Source organism: Staurois parvus, unplaced genomic scaffold (genome assembly GCF_062004578.1).
Source record: "Staurois parvus isolate SC_StPar_1 unplaced genomic scaffold, SC_StPar_1.0 ptg000005l, whole genome shotgun sequence".
Lineage (NCBI taxonomy): Eukaryota > Metazoa > Chordata > Amphibia > Anura > Ranidae > Staurois > Staurois parvus.
The window spans coordinates 5,503,843-5,530,626 of NW_028317801.1; the positions used below are offsets into that span (position 1 = coordinate 5,503,843).

The 26,784-nt window shown below is 42.2% G+C and overlaps 1 protein-coding gene across 1 annotated transcript in view; it reads right to left on the minus strand.

Moving 5' to 3' along the window:
- Nucleotides 1–26,784, minus strand: part of LMBR1 (limb development membrane protein 1) — a 184,573-nt gene that overhangs the window by 118,125 nt on the left and 39,664 nt on the right. Inside the window, exon 5 of the mRNA XM_089693439.1 lies at nucleotides 9,112–9,215. Within this exon, the coding sequence (XP_089549565.1) occupies nucleotides 9,112–9,215 (104 nt within the window). The remainder of the gene's footprint in view (nucleotides 1–9,111; nucleotides 9,216–26,784) is intronic.

Sequence of the window (26,784 nt, forward strand, 5' to 3'; positions counted from 1 at the left end):
GACTCACGGCAAGCGAAGTACACCTTCCATGTCTAATGATGGACTTTGCAGAAAGTAGACTTCGTACCCCTAAGCATGGCAATAAACAGACTCAGAAATGTCCCAGTCATGTAGAACCTGGGCTATAACAGCCGTGCCAGTAAAGCCATTGTCTGTGCACAGATGAATCTTCTTTCCCAAGAAACAATTTGCCATGTTGCTTCAATGTCTGCCTGGAGTCCTACCTGGTCCGCACATCCACCAACTGCACTACCGTGGGCTTGTGTAACTGAATCTGGATCAGATAATTTACCTAATGGGAGGTCCAGTGTTCCTAGGACAGCCAGATCGCCTTAAGTTCCAGAGTACTGACAGAGATACAAGATTCCTTTGAGCCCCAGGCATTGAAAGGGTACCCAGGTTGGCATCCATCAGGAGGAACTTTCATCAGAAAAGAACATACCAACTCCAAAGCAGGATTCCTGAGCCACCAAAGCCAGGGACAAGCTAGATTTCAGTGTAAGACAAATTGGTCTATTTAAGCATTTGACAGACTTGTCCAAGAATGACAGATTGTTGTGTTGTAGGTGTCTGGAGTAGAACTGGGCAAATGGACTCTTCTGACGAAGAAAAAATTTGGCTTCAGCTTGGGTTAGACCGAGATTTTGCAGAGATTCGATTAAGCAGGTGATGAGACAGTTCAAGTGCTTAATCGAATCTCTGCAAAATCTGGACAGTTGTGGCTATGGTTTTACCGGGTTTTTTTTCTGTGCGCTCACTATCTACTCATTTTTATCTGACCCCTATTAGTTAAGGTGCCGGTGGTTGTTTTCTTGGTTTTTTTTTTTTTGTTTGTTTTTCTAAACATTTATATTTTTGAATTGAGATCTAAGAGGTCTGTCATCTCAGATGAGGTCTTCACTCATGATTAGGAAGAAGACAATCTACTTGGTCTCTTCTTACACCTGCAAAATCTTGCCTCATCTGAAATTAGGACATTGTGGAATATTTCCTTTTTGGAAAAATATGTCAAAGAGAATATGGTCCAAAGATAACGAAGATGGGACGTGACATCAATAGTGATCTAGAATGGTATCAGTTTTTTAACAACACTGGCTTACAATTGTTAAAATTCCTGATTCTAAGGAAAAGGAAAACTGATGCATCTAGACACTGAAATCAACAAAACACGAGACAAACTAGCACCCCTTATGGGAAGAGAAGAATATATAGCATAATCAGACAGATTGAAGCTCTTAATCGATAACATGGAAAAAGAACAAAAAAAGTAAAAAAAAGAGGAAGAAATTTTCTAGAGATCTAAGATTATTAAGGAGAACACAGTTTTCAGATGGCAGATAATTAAAAGAAGCTCAACCTATGACCCCCTCCCATAGGGGATCTCATCACGCAGTATTGGACATTAAGGTGGGGTTCAAAGAAACTTATGCCAAACAGAAAAAGCGTCACCATTCCCATACCTCATTTAGAGCTCAACATTTGCAGAAAGATTGGTATATATCACCATCGAGATCATACGGGGACAAAAGATATAAAGTACCTATTAACAAAAGGTTTGAGGCCCTACATGATCTCCAAAACACCAATACCAGGAATCTGAGGGTTCATCCAACTAACCCTGCTAATACCTGCCATCGAGGGAACCAACCAGGCTGGAGAGGGTATAATAGGAGAACTCACACCACTAGACCTACTAATAATGGTTACTACAGTCATTTTTGATCTCGAGAACCATCTTGGCGAGGATCTAACAATTACATTAGATATGAGGATGAGCATAATGCTCCCCATCCTCCCTCCCAGCACAGACCCTATGATGGTAAAAATGATGCATCCAGTTATCATACCTATGATAATTCCCAGCATCGAGGTGATGCAAGAGGCGCCTATCATTCTCCCTATCAATGGCGAAATGATATGAGACCCCACTATATACCACCCAATAGTGATTACTGGAATGGTCATAATTACAACAGTACGGGACCCCATAAAAATGATCATGATTACTTTCTTAATCCCCACAACAGACAGTACAAAACAACAGGGTCATTATTTAGGAGGAGGAACAACAAAAAAGAGAAGTATACACACAGAGGAAAACAAGGGAGAAAGTGGGTTAACAGACCCCAAAAAGAGACGCACTTAAGTAATAATGGAATTTTCAATCATAGCCATACAGTTTTGACCACTAATGAACTTTCTCTGTTGAATAAGTGGCTTAAATTTGCACCCAAAGCTAAGCTGAATACATTTCAGACCTATATTGATATAGATAGGTTCACTAGGCAATTGTCCCTAAAAAGACATTTTTTGAGCAACCCTCCTCTAAGTAATAAGAGTGTGACGAGTGAAATTTAAATTTTCAACTTGAAAAATGTTTCACTTTTTAACCCTGCCACTCATACCCACTCCCATATGAACATCTTCAGGGATATGGTTATTAAAGATTACGAAACCCTGAGGGTAAAGAATCCTGGCAATCAGCGATCGGTGGATGCAGGGATTAAAACACTTTGAGAAAAAGGATCTGGTCATTCGCCCTGCAGGGTGGAGGGGTAGTCATATTAGATAAGGTGGATTACATGGCAGAGGTACATAATATTTTGGATGGCAGAGAAAATACATAAGGATCTACAACATCCTCCAGGTAGACCAATAGTCAGTGGCATTGGTTCCTTGTGCTCCACGATAGGAGAATACATCAACTGCTTTTTACAGCCATTGGTTTCTTCAACCCCGGCCTTTTTGAAGGACACAAAACAAGTCCTTAATGATATAAAGAGTATTCCGGTTAATCCATCTACTTTTTTAGTCACAGCGGATGTATCTTCCCTTTACAGTAACATAAAACATTTTGATGGAATGTCAGCTGCGGAATTTTATCTGAATGAGGCTGATGATATTCCCCTCTGTCAAAAGAAACACATTTTAGAACTTTTAGAATTTGCAATGCAGCATAATAATTTTTGGTTTGACAACACTTTATATCTTCAAATTACGGGTGTTGCAATGGGAGCCAAATTCGCACCAAGCCTAGCCAATTTATTTATGGCCAGATGGGAAGAAGATATTATATATTCGAGGGAGTGGCCAGAATTAAGTTTTTATCAATGATACATAGATGACATTTTCCTTTTGTGGCAAGGAAGTGAATAGTCACTACAAAATTTTTTGTCACCTTGAATAATCTTAATATTAAACTTACTTATCAATATGACCATAAGGAGATTAACATTCGAGACCTAACCTTGATGAATGAAGGTACTAAGGTTGTGACTAAGTTTTTTTTTTAAATCTACCGATAGGAATAGTTGCATTCCTTTGGACAGTTGCCACCACCCCTTCTGGTTCCAAAACATACCAAAGGGCCAATTCTTAAGAATACGTGGAAACTGTGATAATCTGGATGACTTTTTCTCAGGCTGAGGTCTTGAAAGGCAGATTTTTGGAAAGAGGGTATATCTCCTCATTGAACTGAGTCATCACATATGTGGCAGAACTAGACAGATTTTCCCTGTTGACATATACAAATGAAAAATAGACCTACGTGTATCTGTCCTTTTGCAACAGATTTTTCAATTCAATACAAAGAGATATATAGGATTCTCCAAACAAAATGGGGAATACTTAATGATCCTGTGCTGGCTGATCTTTTACCTGAAAGGCCAGAAGTAACTTTCCGTAGAGCTTGCTCTTTAAGGAATAGAATAGCACCAAATGTAATAGATCCACCCAGTACGATGTCCTTTTTTCAGGAAGGAAAGGTTTCTTTCCGTGCAACAAATGCATGATGTGTAGATGCAATGGTACTTGCAAAAGAATGGTAGACACTTTCATGTCTCATTCTACTGGTAAATGTTACAACATGGATTCTCTTACTACCTGCAATAGCAAATATGTGGTATACCTCTTAGAATGTCCTTGCAAAAAGCAATACATTGGTAGGACCACGAGGAGATTAAGAGATAGACTAAGGGAACATGTTTATAACATAAAGAAAGGCCTTAAGGAACATTCCCTTTCTAAACATTTTAGCTACCACCATCATAGAGACCCTTCAGTTTTGAAGTTTATTGGTACTAATCTGATTCGCCCGCATTGGAGGGGCAACAACAAACGCAGAGCCGTATCTATGCTTGAGACAAGGTGGATCTTTGAAATGCAGACTTTAGCACCTTTAGGACATAACATTGACATCAATTGTTTTATTGATAACAGCTGATTTATTCGTTCATTGCCCCATAAGTGTTTTTTGTGTTTTGTTTACACTTCTTATACATTGGCACTTTCGACGAATAGTATAGCACCCATTACTCCCCAGATGGGTAGATTTTTACATTTTAGAAGGATACATTTTTAGAGCTCGTTTTATATTTTGTCCTCTCGCCCATACTTATATTCTTTTTACTCAACCCCCTTTTTACCTACTCTTCCTCTCTTCTTTTTGAGTTAATGAGCAATTCCAAGTTCTACAGTGGGGCAAAAAAGTATTTAGTCAGCTAACAATTGTGCAAGTTCTCCCACTTAAAAAGATGAGAGAGGCCTCTAATTGGCATCATAGGTAGACCTCAACTACGAGAGACAAAATGAGAAAAAAAAAACCAGACCACCACATTGACTGATCTGGAAAGAATTTATTTGCAAATTATGGTGGAAAATAAGTATTTGGTCACCTACAAACAAGCAAGATTTCTGGCTCTCACGGGGGGACCTAGTGAATGACCTGCAGAGAGCTGGGACCAACGTAACAAAGGCTACCATCAGTAACACACTACGCCACCAGGGACTCAGATCCTGCAGTGCCAGACGTGTCCACCTGCTTAAGCCAGTACATGTCCAGGCCTGTCTGAAGTTTGCTAGAGAGCATTTGGCTGATCCAGAAGAGGATTGGGAGAATGTCATATGGTCAGATGAAACCAAAATAGAACGGTTTGGTAGAAACACAACTCGTCATGTTTGGAGGAGAGAGAATGTCGAGTTGCATCCAAAAGAACACCATAGCTACTGTGAAGCATGGGGGTGGCAACATTATGCTTTGGGGCTGTTTCTCAGCAAAGGGACCAGGACGACTGATCCATGTACAGGACAGACTGAATGGGGCCATGTATCGTGAGATTTTGAGTGCAAACCTCCTTCCATCAGCAAGGGCATTGAAGATGAAACGTGGCTGGGTCTTCCAACATGACAGTGATCCCAAACATACCGCCCGGGCAACGAAGGACTGGCTTCGTAAGAAGCATTTCAAGGTCCCGGAGTGGCCTAGCCAGTCTTCAGATCTCAACCCCATAGAAAACCTTTGGAGGGAGTTGAAAGTCTGTGTTGCCCAGCGACAGCCCCAAAACATCACTGCTCTAGAGGAGATCTGCATGGAGGAATGGGCCAACATACCAGCAACAGTGAGTGCCAACCTTGTGAAGACTTGCAGGAAACGTTTGACCTCTGTCATTGCCAACAAAGGATATATAACAAAGTATTGAGATGAACTTTTGATATTGACCAAATACTTATTTTCCACCATAATTTGCAAATAAATTCTTTCCACATCAGCCAATGTGATTGTCTGGATTTGTTTTCTCATTTTGTCTCTCATAGTTGAGGTCTACCTTTGATGCCAATTACAGGCCTCTCATCTTTTTAAGTGGGAGAACTTGCACAATTGGTGGCTGACTAAATACTTTTTTGCCCCACTGTATTTGCTATTGTGTTTTTAAATGATCTTATGTGTATTTTATATGGTCTTATGTGCATCCAGGTTTTATTTCATGTCACTTGAACGTTTTTTGTTTGTATACATATCATTTCTGAGTTGTATTAGCCTTTAGACTATTTATAGGTTTTTCTAGAATGGGTCTATTCAGACCATTTGCTATCACCACTGGACCAGTACATCTATTCTAGGACCGTTAGTTTTTTCATAAGTAATCTGTTTTTATCATTATTTTTACATCTATTTATGAAGCCCCATTATTTATAATTTAAATTTTTTCAACATTAAGTTTAATTTTTTTCTGCTTCAGCATTTTCAGAGCTGCTTGTGTTATTAAGCATTGCTGGTACTTGTTGTTCCTTGTGACCACAACAAAATGGCGATCGTTGCTAGGTGCCTTTCATTATGATTAATATACCTTCTATTAACAAGGAAGTACCAGGATAAGTCTCCCTTATTATTAATGTCTCTTAATAATGTGGACCCGTTTTACATTTATTCAATCATATTCCTGTGTTTTTTTCATTCAGCCCTGGAAGTCAAGTTGTTTCTGGTCTTCATCAAAATGGCGCCCGGCCGTGCGCGCATTCGGGGCTATCTAAAAGGCTGGTTTGTGATGGCGTCAGTAGGAGGCGGATCACTTCGATAACGTGCGTGCGCACGAAATGAGTCAGCAAGGATACTGCGTACTGATGTCACGCTGCCGCATCCATCTTTGTAACTGGATTACACATGCCGTTTTGCTCCACGTGGATGCTTCCAATTATTCCAATACAATACTGCACCATAAGCGCTTTTCTTTCTATGCTCTTTTTGTGAGCTGTTCCCTTCAAGGTGGGGCTATTTTGTTGCTGATGGTGAAACGGTCTGCTGAAAGTATCTCCTAACTCTGATATATGCCAGCTGTGCTTTTCCTTATCTTGAGTATGAAGTGGATGAGGCTGGCCTGTGGAGGAGCTAGTGATCATTGAATTCAATGCGCATTTAACATGCGCTTCTGGTGAGTGCGTTATAAAGAAGTATTTATCACGGATTCACGTATCACTTGATATCATGATCATTTCTCTTTGACTCTTTATTTGGAATACTGGTTTATTGATTTTTTGCTCTTATTCATTGCATGTGCTGAATTGTTCACCATTGTCACGATACAGTGCACTTGTCACCACTGCGCTGCCATTCAGTGCAGCACTATTTCTATTTGCATTATTCATTTTTTCACTATAGCGCTATCTCAGAGCGCTTCATCTGTATCATTTTTGTGCATAGTCACTACAGTCACAATTTATTTATTTACTGTATGACACTAAAGCATTGAGTATTTATAATCATCTTATTTATTCTTTATGAGCGCTGTATCTTCTTTTCATTCTATCATTTTGAGGATACAATGGCTTGTTCTTTTTGTGCCAGCTGCTGTTGTGTTTTTTCCAATACGTTTTTATCAGAACCCGCGCCAACTGTTGCCTCAGCAGGTCGTCATCTAAATACCCCAAAGCGGATGTAGGTAAAAACCCTGGTTAGTACCCGAGGTTCAGAAGATGACCCAAAAGGCAAAGTCACAAACCGGAAGAGCAGAGGGCCCACAGCAAAGGAATCATTGATGCGCTAGAAAAAGGAGGACAAGTTGATATGTATCCTTGATGTTCCTAGAGGCCAAAAGTTTCCCTGATGAAGGGATGCTAAGACAGACCTGGTGAATTTCATGCCATGCATAATTTCTGGGCCCCAATAAAACATTTCAGGCTTTGAGATCCAAGGAAGGATGGATGCCCCTTTTTGGTCTGGGAACTGTGAACAGATTGGAATAAAACCCCTCACACCATAATCCTACAGAGTCTGAGGCAATGACATCCTGCTCCAAAAAGACCTGCCAGGGCTGTATGGAGATATGCTATTCTGTGCATTGACACAGGAAAGTTCAAAGCAATGAACCAGAGAGGGTGCTGATAGCGAAACTATCTTGTAGCCCCCTGAACTACTTCCCGCACCCAAGCATCTGAGATGGAGGCTGTGCAAGTGTTCACAAAGGCTCCCCACTTTGGAAAAGATGTGAAGACCCCCTAACCGATGAAAAAGATTTTTCTCAGTGTTTGGTGGAAGATCAAGAATTGTGGGTGGATAGGGTGCCAGATTTGGTTTTGGATTTGGAGGTTGAGGCCTTGGAGTAATGAAAGGGGCTCTTATTGCACTCCCTCAAGGGATGAGTCTTCCCAGCACAGACTCTAGCAGAGGGAAAAATTCCAGACTGCCAGTGTCAGGCACCTCAGGGGGCACAATGCAGGAAGCACGAAAACTACAAGTATGAACTGAAGGGCACCTGGTAAACTGGGACAGTGCCCCCATGTGCATCAGACGTTGCATCGCAAGGTGAAAAGCAACTTAACTCCAGGTACAAGGCTAGGCCTCAGATACTCATGAACCCAGCTGTTTGGGTAGAAGGTGTGGCATCAGGAAGCTGAAAGTGACTAAGTCATTGTAGGCAGACAACAGGGACAAACCCAAGAATTAAGTTCAAAGTGATTCATTCAATTAGAGCCGAAGAGGATAAGTGCTTCTTCAATGCTGACTGGTGAAGAGAGTGCAGAGCGTTCTCACCACACTTCACCTAGGGAATTACATTAGTGCTCAATCTCTCTGAGTTAACCTCTTCCATAGCAAGACCCATTGAAAGCAGGAAATTTAAATGCGAAGGTGGTAAAGCTGCTCCCAATGCTTGGCCTACTTCAGAGACAGGGTCAAGCGCCTAAGCAATGCCATGGCTCTGTACCTGGAAAACCCTCCGCAACTAACTGTTACAAGTACACGCAGGTCTGTCAAACCCAAAAATGCAGAGGTGGTGCCCAAAGGTCACATAACAGGTAGCCCCACACATTTAGCTTAGCATGGTCCAAGCACAGCACTCCAAAGTCAAGCTTAGGAAAGGCCAGTCCAGATAGCTGCATACAGAAAACAACTTCAGCAGCGATGTAGCAGGAATCCTGATTACATAAAAGAAAAAAAAGTAGCTAGCAAAATTTTAGTCTTTCCTCAGAAGAACAGATTAAAAAAAAATTGTCAATTGTCAAATTTTGCTAGTATCCAATCCTCCTGTAGGAAGCAGTTTAATAAAATGATGAAATAAACTTCCTCTCTCAATGGACAAGATAGAAAGTAGTCATTACTCTCAGATTTGCACTGGAGAGTAGTCTAGTGGGTGCACTATCACACTTCCAGGGGGCAGGAGGGGGATTACATTACCAATGTTGTGCCTTTGATGGTAACATTTGCCTTCTTGACAAACAGAGAACGGGCAAATTCTTGGCTAAAATGTAGAAGCAAGGGTTGATTTAATCCAGGCCTAAGTTCTCTCTAAAGAACGGGGCTTGAAAATTATACCTTACGCAGATAAAGTAAAAAAATACCTTTTTCAGTCCAGCAAAGCCTTCAGATTCAAGAAAGAAGAAAGCAAACGGCATCAACACAAAAAGACACAGATTGGAAAAAAGGGACACGAGATTCCACAGACCTGCAAATTCAAATGAGAATTTGGTTAGTTAACAGTAAAAAAAAAAAAATTCAAGTTTATGTGGTTTAAAACTGATTATTTAAAGCTAAACTCTTTGGTAAGCAAATACTGTAATGACAAGAGACGTGTGTATTCTTACTTGAATCTTGAGCTTGTGCATTTCTTCCAGGCCTGTGCAATAATCAAGCATGAAACTTTTGATTTTGTGCAGGAGCCTCCTGTACTAAAGACCAGGAACTGCTCCTCTCTCCCCTTGTACAGGGAGACTGGTCATGCATCCACCCTCTTGTAGTTTTCTGAAGGCAGCCTGTAGTGGGTGAGCCTGCCGAGTCCCTCTCCCACAGCTCTGCTCTGTGATGTCACTGCTACTTTTACAAGGTAATAACTAGGTTCACAAAAGCATTTGGTGCACATAAAGTGGATTGATATAGCTTTGTTGGCTTTTAAAGAATATATTTAAATGAAAGATTTTGTGCCTGGATTTCAGCTTTAAAATATTCAGCAGCACTGACAAATCTAAAGTAAACAAAAAATACACTTCGTGTATACACATTTTTATGTAAAACATACTGTATATGAAACCATAGCTGAAGAAAACCACATATGGTTCAAGGGCCTATCATTCCATTCTAGAAGACAGCAGGTATGTTAGGAGCTGTAGAACATGTACTTTTATTGACATCAACATCAATGACTCAATGCAGCGGTCAGCTTCATTTGTCTGACACACTATAAGGATTTATTCAGGCCTATGCGCGGTATGAACTCTGTAGGGCAGCTGAAAAAAACATGTTCTTAATTACAACGTGAAAGACTACTAAAGCCATAATCATAAAGGTGTGCTTCCATATCTATGACTAAAAACTTAAACAAGGAATTCAGAATCTTCACTTGGCAGTTCATTCTATGGTGCAAAGTGCAGAGTACGAGTTCAGAACAATCCTTCACAGTACCAAAGAGAAAAAAAAAATATAATAAGGGAGGAGGCTCTATATCAAAGTCCTTTAAAGAACTAAGGCATTACATCACTTATTGTACATACCACAATGGGAACACAAATGAGATGGTGACTGGGTGCTATGGCTAAAACAGCCGTTGATCCTTCAACTTTGTTATAATGAGGCCCATTCTACTGTGCGATACAGGCCTATAAGTTACCCATGAGTCCTTAATATGTAATTCATAAAGCAGCCCAGGCCTATGCCAATTATGTGCTCATTTCCACTTCATAGTAAACCTGCACTCATAGGTAAATGTTTGAAATGTCCTACGTAGGTGAGGAATCACAATAGCCACAAAAACCTGTGCACCTCTTGGTTTTTAACTTTATTACTAGTGCCAAACTTGCCCTGAATCTGACTAAATGGCAGGGTCCCAGTACATTGCAGTAAAGTATCACTCTCACTGAACAGGCAGATGGCTGTTTGCAGGACTTGGGAATTTAGAGGAAACCATTTTTAATAACAAAGTTAAACCAAATTTAGAGAGGCTCCCAGAAGACACTTTATAGCTAACAATGAAGACCAAGTTTACCCAAATGGAATATGATTAGATTTTCGAGTCAACACAGAAGTTTTCAATTCCATTTTTTTTTTCTTTTTTTATACTTCAGGTACATAGAGTTTTTTCCATAATTTTACTAAGTGAATTTATCAGTTTTACTTCATGTTCTGTAGAGGATTTAGAACACGCCTTTATCACAACATTCATAAAACGTGTGTGCCTAGCATGAGACTGGATCCAGAAATAGAATTATTGGCGGCCCTAATGAAAATATTTAATATTTTAGGCATCTGCCTGGATATCATCCAAGATTTAAAGCCAAAGATCAGAGACAACAGATTTCTTGGATGATTAATCTGAAGCGTGCTGAAAGTCACTTTGCAAAATGTATCTCTGAACAGAACCCACTGTTTACGTTTTAAAGCTCCCATACTGACAAATTACACTTTCTGTCACCTTGATTCAGAGGGGAAGACGCACAAAAACTAGTGAAAAAAAAAACGGAGCCCATGTGGAACTACTGCCCACAGTAACCAAACTGAAAAATCTGTTTGATAAAAAAGGGACACAGGATTACCATTTATACTGATATAATTGGATTATACCAACGTTGGTCAGTCAAGTATGACCCCTCCCACTGCCAGCGTACTTTTAGAAAAACAGTAGCAGCCTCTCCCCCCCCAAACACAAGTTTATGAGAGAGTAGAAAGGGGAGGGTATCTCTGATAGGTTAAAAAGATAGTTTTTGAAGGGTCTACAGAACAAAAGTAGATCCTATGGAGTCACAGGAGGAGACACATGAGAGATGCACTTTAAAAACAAATCATGACCAAACAATGAAAGGCTAGCAGACTTTGGAATAAAATCAGGCCAATTGCGAGGGGGGGGGGGGTTAGGCTGTGACCAGATTTTTTTTTTTTTTAAAAAGGGGGAGAATATTAACCAATAAGTATTTTCTTTCTTTGCTCATACTAAGCAAGTGAGCCTTTCATGTGCGATGGTAGACCTTAAAGGGAAGTTGATGTCCTAGTTTTTAAAAGTATGAAAACTGCTGATTTAGAGAGACCCCTGTCTCTAGATACCTGGGCTTCAACAGCCATAGGATTCACAGCTAGCGACTGAAGCAGGATGGTAGACCCAGCCTTGAGAAAGGAAATCTTGTCAATCCAGGAGATCCCACAGGGTTGCTGCCAGAAGCTTGATCAAGACCAGGAACCACATCTACCTGGGCCAGTGCAAAGTAGTCAGCAATGCCTTCCATTTGCAGAATAGACGCAGAAGCAGTTTCAGCTGAGAAAAAGCATAGATCAAGCTGTACTGATCCTACAGGTTCTCTGCATCTGGTTACAAACCTGTGCAGTTTGTTGTTGAATCAGGAGGCCCAAAAGGTTTACATCCAGCACTCCCCAGCAGTGACACCTCTAGGTGTACAGACCACTCCTCTGGGTCTAGATGGACACCAGGAATGTGACTGCTTGTCCAACTGGATCCTATTTGGATGGCATTCCAGGCAGGGTCACCAGTGTCAGAATGTTAAGGGTAAGACAAGACTTTTCTATCATCCAAACCCTCGGCACTGACAAGGTGTCTAGGACTCTTCTCCCCTGCTCTCAGGCTGGCATCCATTGTGATGATCTTCCATGACTTGAAGGAAGGATTTCCCAGGTCCAGAGCTGGACTCCTGAGCCACAAGGCCAGCAACAAGCTGGTTTTGGGTATCAGGAGAATCAGTTTGTTCAGAGACTGAACCGATTTGTTCCACAATGGCAGAAGGTGTTGAAAGGGGTCTGGAGTGGAAAGAAGCAAATGGGACTGCCTCAAGGCAATCAAAAAACCCAGAAATCCCATGCAGAGTTGTGGAGTTGATCAGCTCCTGGACTGTAGATTCCAAGTTTGAAACTGAACTAGTAGAAGTGTTTCTTGAAGAAAAAGTTACACCTGAACAATATACTTCAAGTGATGTATCATTGAAAGTGCAGATTTTTGTAGTTTCAGAATCCAACCAAACCTTTTTAAGGTCTGGACTGTCTGCATTATATTGAGAGTCAAAGTTTGAGATGACAGTTCTTGTAATAGGAGTACCTGTCAATGGTAATACAAGCCAAATTCCAAAAAAGTTGTGACAGTGTAAAAATCTACATAAAAGCAGAATGCAATGATTTGCAATTCTCACATCTATATTTTATTTATCGTAGAAAATATTAACTTATCAAATGTTTAAAACTGACAAAACTGTAGGGGGAAAAAAAAAAAAAAAAAGTAAACATTTGACGTTTTCTATTGTGAATAAAATATGGGTTTACGAGACATGCACATCATTGCATTCTATTTTTATGTAGATTTTTCACAGCTTCCTAACTTTTTTGGAGTTAGGGTTGTAAATTGTCAGCATAAAAAAGCCTAGCACAGGGTCTAGAACCTGATGGAGAGAGGCTATGAAAGACTTAGATTCCATACGAAAATGGTGAATAAAAAAAAAAAAAAAAAAAAGGTCAACTTACCACTTTGATGGCCAGACCATTTCTGCAATTTTTCGTTTTTTTTTGTTTTTTTTTCATATTTCACTTACAGCTTTCACAGGATCGATAGAATGGTGCTACTAATTTTGTAGGACCAGTGATAGCTGCATAATTGTTTATCAAAAATTACTTAAAAATAAAAACACAATCACTAAAATCATTTTTTGTGCTACAAAACACAACATAACTTGCAAAATTCGTACTTCATTCTTAATAAATTTAAAATCTAAATCTATATCAAGTTAACATATAAATATTTATAAGTTTAAAATTTCTTTTTTTTGAAACTCTAAAAAGGTACATAAAACTGTAAATGAGCAACTTAAGATAAAAATCTGAAAGGTTGGCTTGATACCTGTATTCTAGCAATTACTGATTGGCAGTGCTACGTATGCTACGTTGGTGTGCGTTGCCATAAAATGATGCCGGCATACATTTTATTGTAACGCAGCATGGTACAATGCACTACTGCTTATAGAATTTAATGAATTTCAAATAACAAAAACAGTTTTCCAAAAAACAAAATCGAGCACTGCCATGCACTGTAAGGCCTCATGCATACAGAGCTTTTTGCAACCATTTTTTATTTTGCTGCTTCCAAACGGCCCTCCATATTATCCTATGTGTCCATGCACACAGACTTTTAGAAGCATTTAGTAGCTGTAGCGTTTACCAGCAGGAAAAAAAATCCAGGGCCAGTGCGTCCAGGAGCAGCAGTGTTTTGGCAGAAAAAAAACGCGGGCAGCTCCTAAACTCTGCTAAACACCAGTGCCCAGGAGAGTTTAAAAGAGTTTTTACTTCACCGATTGTTAAGGAGAGGGCCAGGAAGCTAGCCGCCGCATCCTTAACAACGGAGGAGTCATCAGCTGTCGTTGCCAGCAATAAAAGAAAAAGTGAAAAAAAGGCATAGGGGTCCCCCCCAATCCAAAAAAAACCTCCAGTCTCGATGAAGGCTCCCACCATCTGGCAGCTCCACTGTCTGACAGCTCTCAAATAACTGAGTGAGCAGAGCCATCTGGTAACATCACTGACCCTGTCCCCTCTCGTGACATCACTGACAGGGCATGGCTGGGGCGGTGGTGTCACAAGGGGACAGGGTCTCCCAGTGACAGGACCGGATGGACCCGCCCCTTAGTTATTTAAGGGATGTTAGATGGTGGGAGCCTTCATCGGGACTGGAGGTTTTTTTTTTTTTCCAGGTCAGCGGTGGTGGCGGGCATCGTGATTAATGGGCAATTTTTTTTTTAAAACACATTCAGCTGTCAGCAGGGAACTCCGCTGACAGCTGATGACTCATTCGCTGTCAAGGACCTGGCGGCTGTTTTCTGGCCCTCTCTTTCACAATGGCCCCGCTTAACGCTGAAGATACTAAATTTAGCTTACGCACTAGACTAAACACTGCTAAACGCCGGCAAAACACATTTGCGGTTTTTGTCCAGCGTATTTAAAGCAGTTTTTAGCTTTTCTAGTGTGCATCAGACCTTATAATGCATCATAGTGCTTGTGCACAATAGCAAGTATCCACTAATGTAACATGCATTATCAATATGTTTATAGTGCACGTGTATGTTATGTGTGTGAGGTGTATCTTAGGCCTCATTCACACAGCAGAGATGTAGAGCGTCAAGGAGGAGCGTATTTCTGCATCCAGAAGTAACAAGTTCTTGAAAAGCTGTAGGCAGCAGTCTGTACAAATCAATGCTAGACCCCGGATTTTTCACTTTTGAGGTGGAGAAAGATTGAGGATGCTGTATCAGCAATCTCCTCCTTTGCAGACACTCTCAAACGAATTGGAAGGACTCTGTACAGAGGCTTCCTGTTAATTCACAAAGTGAAACTAAACCACATAGTTTTCAATTAAGGAAATGCATGGATAATGCTGTACTGGGCCTACAAAACTAAAGAGCATCCAGCAGAGGATCTCTGCATTTGGTGGCAACCCTGTGCAGTTTGTTGTTGAATCTGAAAATCAGGATGTTCACATCTGACGTCTTGCTCTAGTGACAAGGGTCCTGGAACACCTCTGGGTGCAGGGACCACTTCCCTGGATTCTGACACTGTTGAGGTAATCTGTCTGCCAATTGTCTGTGCCTGGAATGTGAACGATGGGCAAGGCTGTCCTCCCAGGAGAGAATACTTTGTTTTTCCTGCAGCCAGACTTCTTAAGGTTGATGTAGGCCACTGTTGTGATCATGTCCAACTGAATTCTGGTTGGATGGACCAATCAGGATCCAACTGAAGAGCATAACTCTAGCCTGTTGTCCCTGGACATAACAGATCTTACCCAGGCATCCGGGACACTTTCCGACCAGGTGTCAGCAAGGGCCAGCATATCTTTATGCTGAAGCAGCTGTATCCAAGGGCTTCAGAGACTTGGGGCTTTTGGAAAGACTGAGTGGAAGGCATGGGCTTTGCTTTAGGGATGGAGGCTTAGGAATAATAAAATGGCACTCTTCTAGGCCTTCCCTTTATGCTGAAGAGGACTTTCTGCAGGCTTGGAGATTTAGAGACCGAGGTTTGTAGTGGTACGGGTCCCTCCTCTTAGGCTTTGCCTTTGTGTGAGAATCCTTGGAGAAACAAAATTACCTCTTTTACTGGCTTCAGAGGCAGAAGATGATCTACCAGGTCTGGGCTTCAGCTTTGGTGAGTAATTTTACAACCAGTAATGAAATTATCCAGCGAAGTATCAAATGGTGTTCACCATCCAAAAGGCATGCACAGAAAGTGTTTTTTTATTGCTGTTCAGCAGAGCAATAGTTCAACCAGAAATTCTCCACATTTGAACAGATAGGAGACACATTCTGGAGATGACAGGGATAACACCAACCAAATGGTTCACACAGTAATGCTGAGCTGAGGACAAATGCTCAAAGGGAATCCATTCTGCTAAGGTCTGATGGCCCGCTGTATCTGCTAAAGCTGGTTGCATGACAGAGCCTGTAAGCTTATAATACACTGCTCAAAAAAATTAAAGGAACACTTTAAAAACACATCAGATGTCAATGGGGAAATATATTATGCTGGATATCTATACTGATATGGACTGAGTAGTGTGTTAGGAACGCAAGGATTCCCCATCATTTGATTTTTGGGGTGTCTTTGAATTCAGTCCTCTGTAGGTTGATAATTTTCATTTCCATCAAAGTGAAAAAATTATGCAGCAGGCTAGTCCATTTTGCTGAAATTTCATTGCAACTCAAAATGGTACTCAGTAGTTTGCGTGGCCCCCCACATGCTTATATGCATTCCTGACAATGTCGGGGCATACTCCTAATGAGACGATGAATGGTGCCCTGGAGTATTTCCTCCCATTCCTTCATCCTCTAGGAACTTCCTGCATACTCTCGCCACATGAGGCCAGGCATTATCGTGACCAAGAAGAATCCAAGACCCACTGCACCATCATAGGGTCTGACAATGGGTCCAAGGATTTCATTCTGATACCCAATGGCAGTCAGGGTGCCATTGTCTAGCCTGTAGAGGTCTGTGCGTCCCTCCATGGATATGCCTCCCCAGACCATCACTGGCCCACCATCAAAACGGTCATGCTGAACGATGTTACAGGCAGCATAAATGTTCTCCACGGCTCCAGTGGCGGACCTGCCAATTCTGGTGATTAATGGCAAATGCCAACCGAGCTCTATGGTGCCAGGCAATGAGCACAGGGCCCACTAGAGGATGTCGGGCACTCAGGCCACCCTCATGAAGTCTGTGTGATTGTTTGGTCAGCGACATTCACACTAGTGGCCTGCTGGAGGTCTTTTTGTAGGGCTCTGGGAGTGCTCATCCTGTTCCTCCTTGCACATAACGAGCAGATACCAGTCCTGCTGATGGGTTAGGGACCTTCTATGGCCCTGTCCACCTCTCCTAGAGTAACTTCCTGTCTCCTGGAATCTTCTCCATGCTCTTGAGACTGTGCTGGGAGACACAGCAAACCTTCTGGCAATGGCATGTATTGTTGTGTCATCCTGGAGGAGTTGGACTACCTGTGCAACCTTTGTAGGGTTCAGGTATCGCCTTATGCTACCAGAAGTGACACCAACCCTAGCCAAATGCAAAAACTATCAAAAAACAGTCAAAAAAGAGAAGTAGGGAAAAAAAATATCAGTGACTTCCACCTGTAAAACCATTCCTGCCCATTTAATGCACCTGTTAATTTCATTAACACCAAAGCAGCTGAAACGGATTAACAACCCCCTCTGCTACTTAACTGGCCAGGTCAATATCCTAGGAGTTTAATTGACTTGATGCTATACTCCGATTAAATAGTGTTTCTTTCATTTTTTTGAGCAAGTGCCAGCTTATATTACTCTTTTGTTACTAGGCAATTTTTTTGTGTGTCCCGTGCTGTGATACCTTGACAATCACTCTGCCATCTAACATACACCCAAATTAATTTTAATATCTTTTTTAAGACAGCTTTCTTTTGTAGGCATTTAAAAACCATTGTTTATATTTTTAATATACACTCACCAGCCACTTTATTAGGTACACCTGTTCAATTGATTGGTAACACAAATTGCCAATCAGCTAATCACATGGCATGCATGTAGACATGGTGAAGACGACTTGCTGAAGTTCAAACTGAGCATCAGAATGGGGAAGAAAGGGGATTTAAGGGTCTTTGAACGTGGCATGGGTGTTGGTGCCAGACGGGCTGGATTGAGTATTTAAAAAACTGCTGATCTACTGGGATTTTCACTCACAATCATCTCTAGGGTTTACAGAGAATGGTCCGAAAAAGAGAAAATGTGCAGTGAGTGGCAGTTGTGTGGACAAAAATGCCTTGTTGATGTCAGAGGTAAGAAGAGAATGAGCAAACTGGTTCAAGATAATAGTAAGGCAACAGTAACTCATGTTAAAAAGGACCAAAATCTCAGAGGAATGTTTCCAACACTTTGTTGAATCTATGCCATGAAGATTTATGAAGGCAAAAGGGGGTCCAACCCGGTGCTAGCAAGGTGTAGCTAATAAAGTGACCAGTGAGTGTATATAGGAGAAAAAGACCAAAAATCTGGGGTTCAGCAGAAGTGCTGAACAAAATGGTAGCAACTGTGAGCTTGGATCTGTGAGCACTGGAGAAGAACAGACAAGTAGGCAAGTCTGCTACATAAAGCAAATATGCAGTTTGTACTTCCATGTAATAACAAAGGTCTCCCCCTATCCCTGTAGCTGCCAAGTTTAGTTTAGGTTTAAATGTAACATTTTCCAGTAGTAGTCAATGCACATATAAGATGAATATCTGACTGGGTGCACTGCAGTCAAAAGCATCAATATGTCAACAAGGGAAAGCTGAGGCACCTTTAGGTCTTGAAGCAGGGGAATGGGTTCAAGAATAACTATTCATTGTTTCTGATGTTTCATCAGAGCTCAAACCATCTCTTTCTCAAGGCAAAAACTTTGCAGACTGTGCAAACATATATGCCCACATACCCCACTTCCCACATGGGATGCCACCATACCAAGTGAGACAGACATAGGCAGCTCCAGAGGGTAACCAGTGGCAACCAAAACATAGGCAGGCATCAGTGGGTGCCCATATGAGGCTCAAACATCAAACCTGCGGTCCAGCAGAAGATCATTTTAGGGGAAGTGGTCATATAAAGTTTGTGGGAAGTAATTCGTATCTAGTACACATGGCAACCACCTGTAGTGGTGAGCATACAGTCTATTCTAGAAAGAGTTCTGAACGGCTTTGACCAACAGGAAAATTCTTCTATCTCTGAATTTTTTCCATCCCCAAATCTTAGCTAATAGCACTATACGAACTGAAAAAAAAAATCCAACCAGGGAAGACTCAACTTATGAAGTTAAGGGTTTAGTACTAAGTTGAAACCATTAATATAGCTGACCAGGGGCAAACCTGTGATATCCTGTTGCTTATCTCAATAAACAACCATTGTTGCATGTGCGTTGCAGGTACATCCTCACCAAAAGGAGGGGGACAGAGTGAACCAGTGCACTATAAGATAATGACCTTTGCAGAGAGAAATTAATTGGAAAGCTAAACCCCTCCTGTCGCAATCGTACACCCAGAGATGGACGCGGTTCAACCATTTTGGCATCAACCTCCATCTTGGCAAAGGATCCTCCATCTTGTACAAACATACTTCCCCCTCATTCTCCCCCTTTCCTCTCTGTTCATACACATTGACATATGGCCCCTGGGTTAGGAGTGTCACAGGAGGCCAGAGCCCAGCAGGGGGCTGCGAGCTATAAAACCCCCAAGGGAGCTGGGGCCTCGCTGTCCAAAGAACCTGTGCAACCTAGCACCTCGTAAAAAGATAACTCAAGCCTTCCCAGGAGTTCCAAGGAAGTCCAGAGAAGCACGACCAGATAACACTTTTAAAAATCCATTTTTCCCCTATGTTTCATATCTTGGAATATGAGAGACTTACATAAAAACCAGGCATATCGTCAGATTGGCCAAGAGGAGACGAACAGGAAAGCAGAAAAGTAGATCTCGTGAACCATTCAGTGTAGAATTTCAGATTTCATGTCTAATCAATCCTCAGACGTGTCTGAATAATAATATACCCGCGGGTGGAGTGCCACTTGTGCACAGGGAAAGTTATGAGCCAAAATATAAACTACAAGAGATTTTGGCTCTAGTTTAGGTCTATGCTCAGAACTTCCCACCCTAAACGGGGTATTGGACCTTGACTTCAGAGACACCCCCTGTTGGGGAACTACTTTTTTCTGTAAATATTTTTATTGTACCCTTTTGACCTTTTAGTAATAAATCTTTCTTTCTGAAAGTGTTGAACTGTTTCTATAGCTCTTTATTGCAATTTACGAATTCCTGCCTCTAAAAGAGCGCTACTGTGTTTGTTTAACCCTCTGTATAACCAGCCTGCGGTGACCATGTTATACAGATGATTATCTCAACCATTATAGTGTTATAGCTGATATCGACAAGTTTCCTCTTTCTCTGTACAAAAAGGAGGTGTTGACAGGGTGAAGGGTTAATTGCGCAATTAACCTGACCCAGTAACAATCGCATTCAGGCTGCCAGTACATAGATTGTGGTCCAATTAGCTGGAAAATCGTTGTGCAGGGTGCAGCTGGGTGTGGCATTATGCATGTGACATCGTGGTTTTAGATTGGCCAGTCCTTTGGTCACGAGTTTGGTGAGAAGGTCAGGGATCTGACGCCGTGTTCGTCACACCTCCCAAACATGTATAGATTCCTCACAGCAAAGCAGGAGTAGGTGGCATGGAAACATTGGGACACACACACACACACAAAAAAAAAAAAAAACCACCACACAGCCAGTGGCCTGTCCAGGGAATGGTATATCTGCCAATGCCAATCTGAATAAAAAGGGGAAAAGCATCCAACACCAGTACACTCTAAAGAAGAACCCCACAAAAGGATATAGCACCGCAAAGGCTAATAAGCAGTATAAATTCATTCAGGACGTAACAATGAGACCAATGTATCATATAGTCAAACAATGCATGTACCACATTCCTATCCATATCCCCCCCACCGACTCCCAACCAACCCTCCACCACACAAACCTCCCCTCCCCAGGGCAACCCCAGCAATCCTACGGGCCCCCCTCCTCCCTCCCGAAACAAGGGCACCAAGGGCTAACCCTCCATCACTCTCTAATCCCTAAAGTCCCCCTATCCCCTGCAGGTGGAAATAATCCCCCTTTAGTCCCTCTGGAATTGTGCCTGTGACAGTAAGTATATCAGAAAATAAAATCCGACTAACAGGAGAAGGTCCAATTTGTATGCATAAATATTGAATACACAAGGTGTAGTTCCACCACAAAAGAGGAGAGCAGCTGAACGGGGTAACCCATGTTCCTCCAATGAAGTGTAACTCAGCTCATAACTGTAGTAGGTATGCCAATATGCGCTCTCTCCTCATAACATCACCAGAGCCGGTCTACTGGTCATCTGATGGGCATAATACTCATAATCTCAGTAGCCAGATGATGCAGTGTCCTTCAGCATGTGACAATATCCATGTAAGAGTCCAAGTCGGCACAACCTCACAGACTGGGCCAGAAAGCCAGCATGCATTCCAGTATCACATCGGGGGATGGCACGTGGAAGGAGGACATGATCCCTCCGCCGACATGTTTTCATACTCTTCTATATATCAATATCGAGGAGTGGCAGCCAACCAATCCATAGCTATGCCCTGAAGAAGCCCCAGTCAGTGGGAGGGGTGACATGTAGGGGGAAGGGATCATGTCCTCTTTTTTTAAGCAACAGAATCTTTTGACCTGTTAGGATTTCTTGTAAGCATAGTATCTGGACATTGTGTGTTTTTATATAATCTAACATATGGACTAGTTTGAATTTAGAGATAAAGAAGAAATCTACTGAATCACAAGGAATTAGGTGCAACATGGTGTATGCCACCTATTGAAGCTTTTTCTTTTTTTAATACAATTTACTATTGCAGATGTCAGGCAAGTCGCACCTGAAATTGGACTGACCTGCGGCTTTGAAATTGTGTGAAGTCACACAATTTCAATAACAGATTTAGGTGTCCTTTTATGAAACAGACATCAGCGGCGATCCTAAGGATCGTTGCTGATCTCAGATCATTAGTGGTTTAGGAAACAGAGATGATCAACGGAGAACATGTTCTCCACTGATTATCTCAGCACACAGATGGCCAGTGTATGAAGGAGCGATGTCAGCCCTTCACTGGCGATCTGTGTTCTCCCTCCAGATTCTCCAGCCCAGAGCTGGAGAATCGGGGGAACCACAAACGAAGCAGCAGTAATTTACCACCGCTTAGTAAATGGTGTTTGACTGATCTCTTACTGTAATTTCGCGAGATTATAGTAACAGCAGCCGTTTTCCAGCATTCAAAGCGTTGTAGGTTACTCTCTGTTCATTCGGAGAAGCGATCTATACCGCTTCATAAAAAAGCATTCAGAGGAGAACTCTCTTCTCTGAGAGTGCCGAAGAATTGAGCGGCGGTCATTTACGATTGTATGATAAAAGGACACCTCAGTGCGAACCAGGGCTTAGCTCTCCAGGGCAGACCATGGTACGGGGAAAAACCTGCGTTACAGAGATGATGTCGATTGCTCGAAATTGAGTGAAGAATAACCTGAATAAAGTGATACCCTAGTGCTGTTGCTTTTTAACCACTTGCCTACCAGGCACTTATACCCCCTTCTTTACCAGGCCAATTTTCAGCTTTCAGCGCTGTCGCACTTTGACAATTGCGCAGTCATGCAAGATTGTACCTATATGAAATTTTTAACATTTTTTTCTCACAATTAGAGCTTTCTTTTGGTGGTATTTAATCGCTGCTGGGCACTTTACTTTTTGCGCTATAAACAAAAAAAAATTGCAAAAAATTTAAAAAAAAAAAAGTTTTTGTTTCTATTATAACATTTTTCAAACAGGTAATTTTTCTCCTTCACTGATGTGCGTTGATGAGGCAGCACTGATGGGCACTAATAGGTGGCACTGATAGGCGGCACTGACTCGCATCACTGCTGGGCACTGACTGGCGCAACTGCTGGACACTGACTGGCACAACCGCAGGGCACTGACTGGCAGCACTGCTGGGCTGCACTGACGGGCACAGGTGGGTGGCACTGGTGGGCACAGGTGGATGGCACAGGTGGGTGCACTGCTGGGCACAGGTAGATGGCACTTCTGGGCAAAGGTAGGTGGCACTGCTGGGCACCGATCATCAGGGCACTGATAATCGGTGCTGATCCCTGCTCTGACAACTGCCGGTTCTCGGCAGTACTTTCCTCACGCTCTGACAGCGTGAGGAAAGTGCAGCCGAGAACTGGCAATTGCATTTCCCCGTGATCAGCGTGTCATTGGACACGGCTGATCACGTGGTAAAAGGCCGCTGTGATTGACCTTTTACCACATCACGTGATCAGCTGTGTCCGTAGGACAAAGCGATCACAGAGATCGCCGGGTGCGTGCCCCCGGGGGCGCGCAGGAGAGCGGGTTCTGGGAGGACGTCATATGACGCCCTCCCAGAACTGGCCGGCCGCAGTGTAGCCGTCATTCGGCTATCTGCGGTTGGCAAGTAGTTAAAGGGCTTATATTCTTCACTTTGCACCAAATATAATTTCTGTCTCGATAATTCAGCATGGGATTACCCTCGACAGGCAGGCTTCCTGGTAGCCTAGCAGAAATCCAATGTGCATAATAAAGCAAAAGGGACAGAATATCCTTACTCCATATGACAATGCCCCAAGAATTCTGCAGGATCGTAATCCTCTGTTTATTTTCCTGGGAGGCCAACTAGCTTAATGTTATTATGGCACAACCTATTTTAAAGGATGTCAGCCTTATCTTCAGCTGCTTTGACCCTTTTTTCCCCAGAAGTTTGTAGTTGCTGTTTAAAGGGTGTCCTCTACAGAGCTTGCACACTGTTCAACGCTGGCACCTCTATCTCAAATTTTATGCACATCAGCGCAATTTCATCCACTTTTACCATTAGGAAACAATCCCTCATGTTGCAAATGTCCATGGTCTGCTGAGGTCAGCTAAGCAGGTATGGAGACAAAATTTGAAGCTGCGGGGTAACATTGAGCAAGATTGTGACTTTTGCTTTGGAGCTGCAAATAAGCGTGTCTGGTTACACTGCATGCTTGAATGTGACCCAAATATTATGTATACATTACATTTTCAAAATGCTGCATAAAACATTCTTTACAAAGTCAGCCCAATAGCAAACGTTTTCTTTCACAACAATATTCCGCTACTCCAACTTTTTTTAAGCAAAACTAAAAATAAAACTCATACATGGCACTATAGAGAAGCTGGGGCTGTACTTGAGGCCCAAATGCCTTTGAAACAGCAAACCTAAATAATATTGAACTAGTATTACTTACTGTTGTCATCTAAAAACAAAATAAATGTGATTCATGCAGCTTCATCCCCATCTAGTGGTGACTAACAGAACACCACCAGACCAAAAAAAAAAAAAGTACAAAACTATATACAGTGGAACCTCAACTTACGAGTTTAATTCGTTCCGTGGCCGAGCTCGTAACTCAAAATGCTCGCTCGTTAAATCAATTTTCCCCATAAGAAATAATGGAAACGGCCGTAATCCGTTCCAACCCTCAAAATGGCACCTCATATTTTTCATTTTTCTTGTTATTTCATAAGGAAAAAAGCTTTTTACATAACTAATATTATATAAAAACAAAATAGAAAGAAAATATGAAGATATAATAAGGTTGTATACAATTTACTTACCTTGGAGATGATTTTTGTTTTCGCTTAATTCTCATCACTCTCTTCACTTTCACTAGTTCTTGGCCTTTTTGCCACACTTTGCTCACTTCGAGCTGAAGGCCTTTTCTTAAGAAACATGTCTAAGGAAGTCTGTTTCATTCTCCCTTTGAGAATGTTTCTGAAACGACGTAGGCATGTGTCGTTGAAAAGCTCTGTCGCACGACTCGTTGCAATTTTTTCAGGATGGTTCTTTTCAACAAAACCTGCCACCCTCTCCCACATTGCCAAAATATCCTTGAGGTCTTTTGTACTGATTATCTCTGGCTCTGTCTCCTCTCCCTCCGAAGTAGCTTCAGTTAATGCTTCTGTGTGCCGTTGCTCTTGTAACTCCTTTAACTCGTCAGTCGTAAGTTCCTCGGAGTGCTCCTCAACGAGTTCCTCGATGTCTCTTTCATCCACCTCCAGACCTATAGTCTTGCCAATGGACACGATCTCTTCCTCCACTGGCTCCTCTTCTTCCTCAATCTCAAACCCTTCAAAATCTCTTTCAGCCACATTTTCAGGCCACAGCTTCTTCCAAGCAGAGGTCAAGGTCCTTTTCGTAACCCCCTGCCAGGCAATATCGATGATTTTGAGGCCTATTGCTATGTTAAAATGCTCCTTCCAAAACTCTCGAAGGGTGAGGTTTGTGTTCTCCGTCACCTCAAAGCAACGGCGAAACAGGTGCTTGGTGTAGAGTTTCTTGAAATTTGATATTACCTGTTGGTCCATTGGCTGGAGGATAGGGGTGGTGTTTGGAGGAAGGTAGAGAACCTTCACAAAATTATACTCATCAAGTATTTCTTCCTCGATCTGTGGTGGATGTGCAGGAGCATTGTCGAGGACGAGAAGGGCTCGCAGGGGCAGGTTGTTCTTCTTCAAATATTTCTTCACCGAAGGACCAAACACAAGGTTTACCCAGTCGATAAAGAACTGCCTGGTGACCCACGCCTTAGGGTTTGCCCTCCACATAACATGGAGTTTCTCCTTTATTATCTTGTGTGCTTTAAAGGCTCTGGGGTTCTCCGAATGGTATACGAGTAGCGGCTTTATTTTGCAGTCACCACTCGCATTGGCACACAGGGCGAGGGTCAACCTATCCTTCATAGGTTTGTGTCCTGGCATCCTCTTCTCCTCTTCGGTGATGTATGTTCTCCTCGGCATCTTCTTCCAGAACAGCCCAGTCTCGTCACAGTTGAAGATTTGCTGGGGGATGTATCCTTCTTCCTCGACGAATTCTGCGAAAGTTTTCACAAACTCCTCTGCTGCCTTTACATCAGCACTTGCTGCCTCACCATGCCTAACAACGGAGTGAATCCCCGTCCTTTTCTTAAAATTATCAAACCAGCCCCGACTGGCTTTAAAGGATTCCTCCTCCGTTGAAGTGCCTGGGGTTTGCTGTTGTAAATCTGAAAAAATACTGCGCGCCTTCTCGCAGATTATTCCCTCGGTGACGGCATCTCCGGCAAGTTGTTTTTCCGTCAGCCACACCAACAGCAGATTCTCCATCTTCTCATGCACATCTGTACGGCGCTTTAAAATAATCTTGACACCTTTGGCTGGCTTAATTTTCTTTAGGGACTCCTTCTGTTTTAAGATGGTGCAGATTGTTGACGTTGTACGGTCGTAGTGCTTGGCCAGTTCCTTTACTCGCATGCCTTGCTCATGCTTCTCGACGATTTCAAGCTTTATTTCGAGGGACATCATCCTCCTCTTCTCGGTACTCGCACTACCACTTGCTTTCTTTGGTGCCATGGTTACAACAAAGTTAGAAGTTGGGATTTCAATCACGTGTAGACAGCGAGAGAGAGAGAAAGGCTCGGAGATAGGATGCTGTGACTCATACCCTCTGAGCTGCGCGCACCTTGAAAATATACACTTAGAGCTGCGCGCGCCTCGAACTCGTATCTTAAAATTCTGCTCACGTGCCGAAGCAAAAAATCGTCCGAGCGACTGCTCGTATCTCGGAAAACTCGCACGTTAGTTCGCTCGTAGGTTGAGGTTCCACTGTACTCAGAATGTGACAATTTTAGATCAGACATCCGTTACAAATAAGGGAGCAAATAAGACGGCTTCTAAGATTATTGATTTTGAACTATGATTCGAATATATCTGCAACTATAGTGTATATAATGATGAATACTGCAAAAAATTATTCTGAACAATGTTTAGTGCATTTCACCTGTACATCATATAGGCCACATTTTAAAGCACTTATTTATTAGACCTCTTGTACACAGTACTGATGTTTGAGCAACAGCATTTCTGGACATAATTTCAGGCTTTTGTGTTGAGCTCACAATACATTCCTAGGCA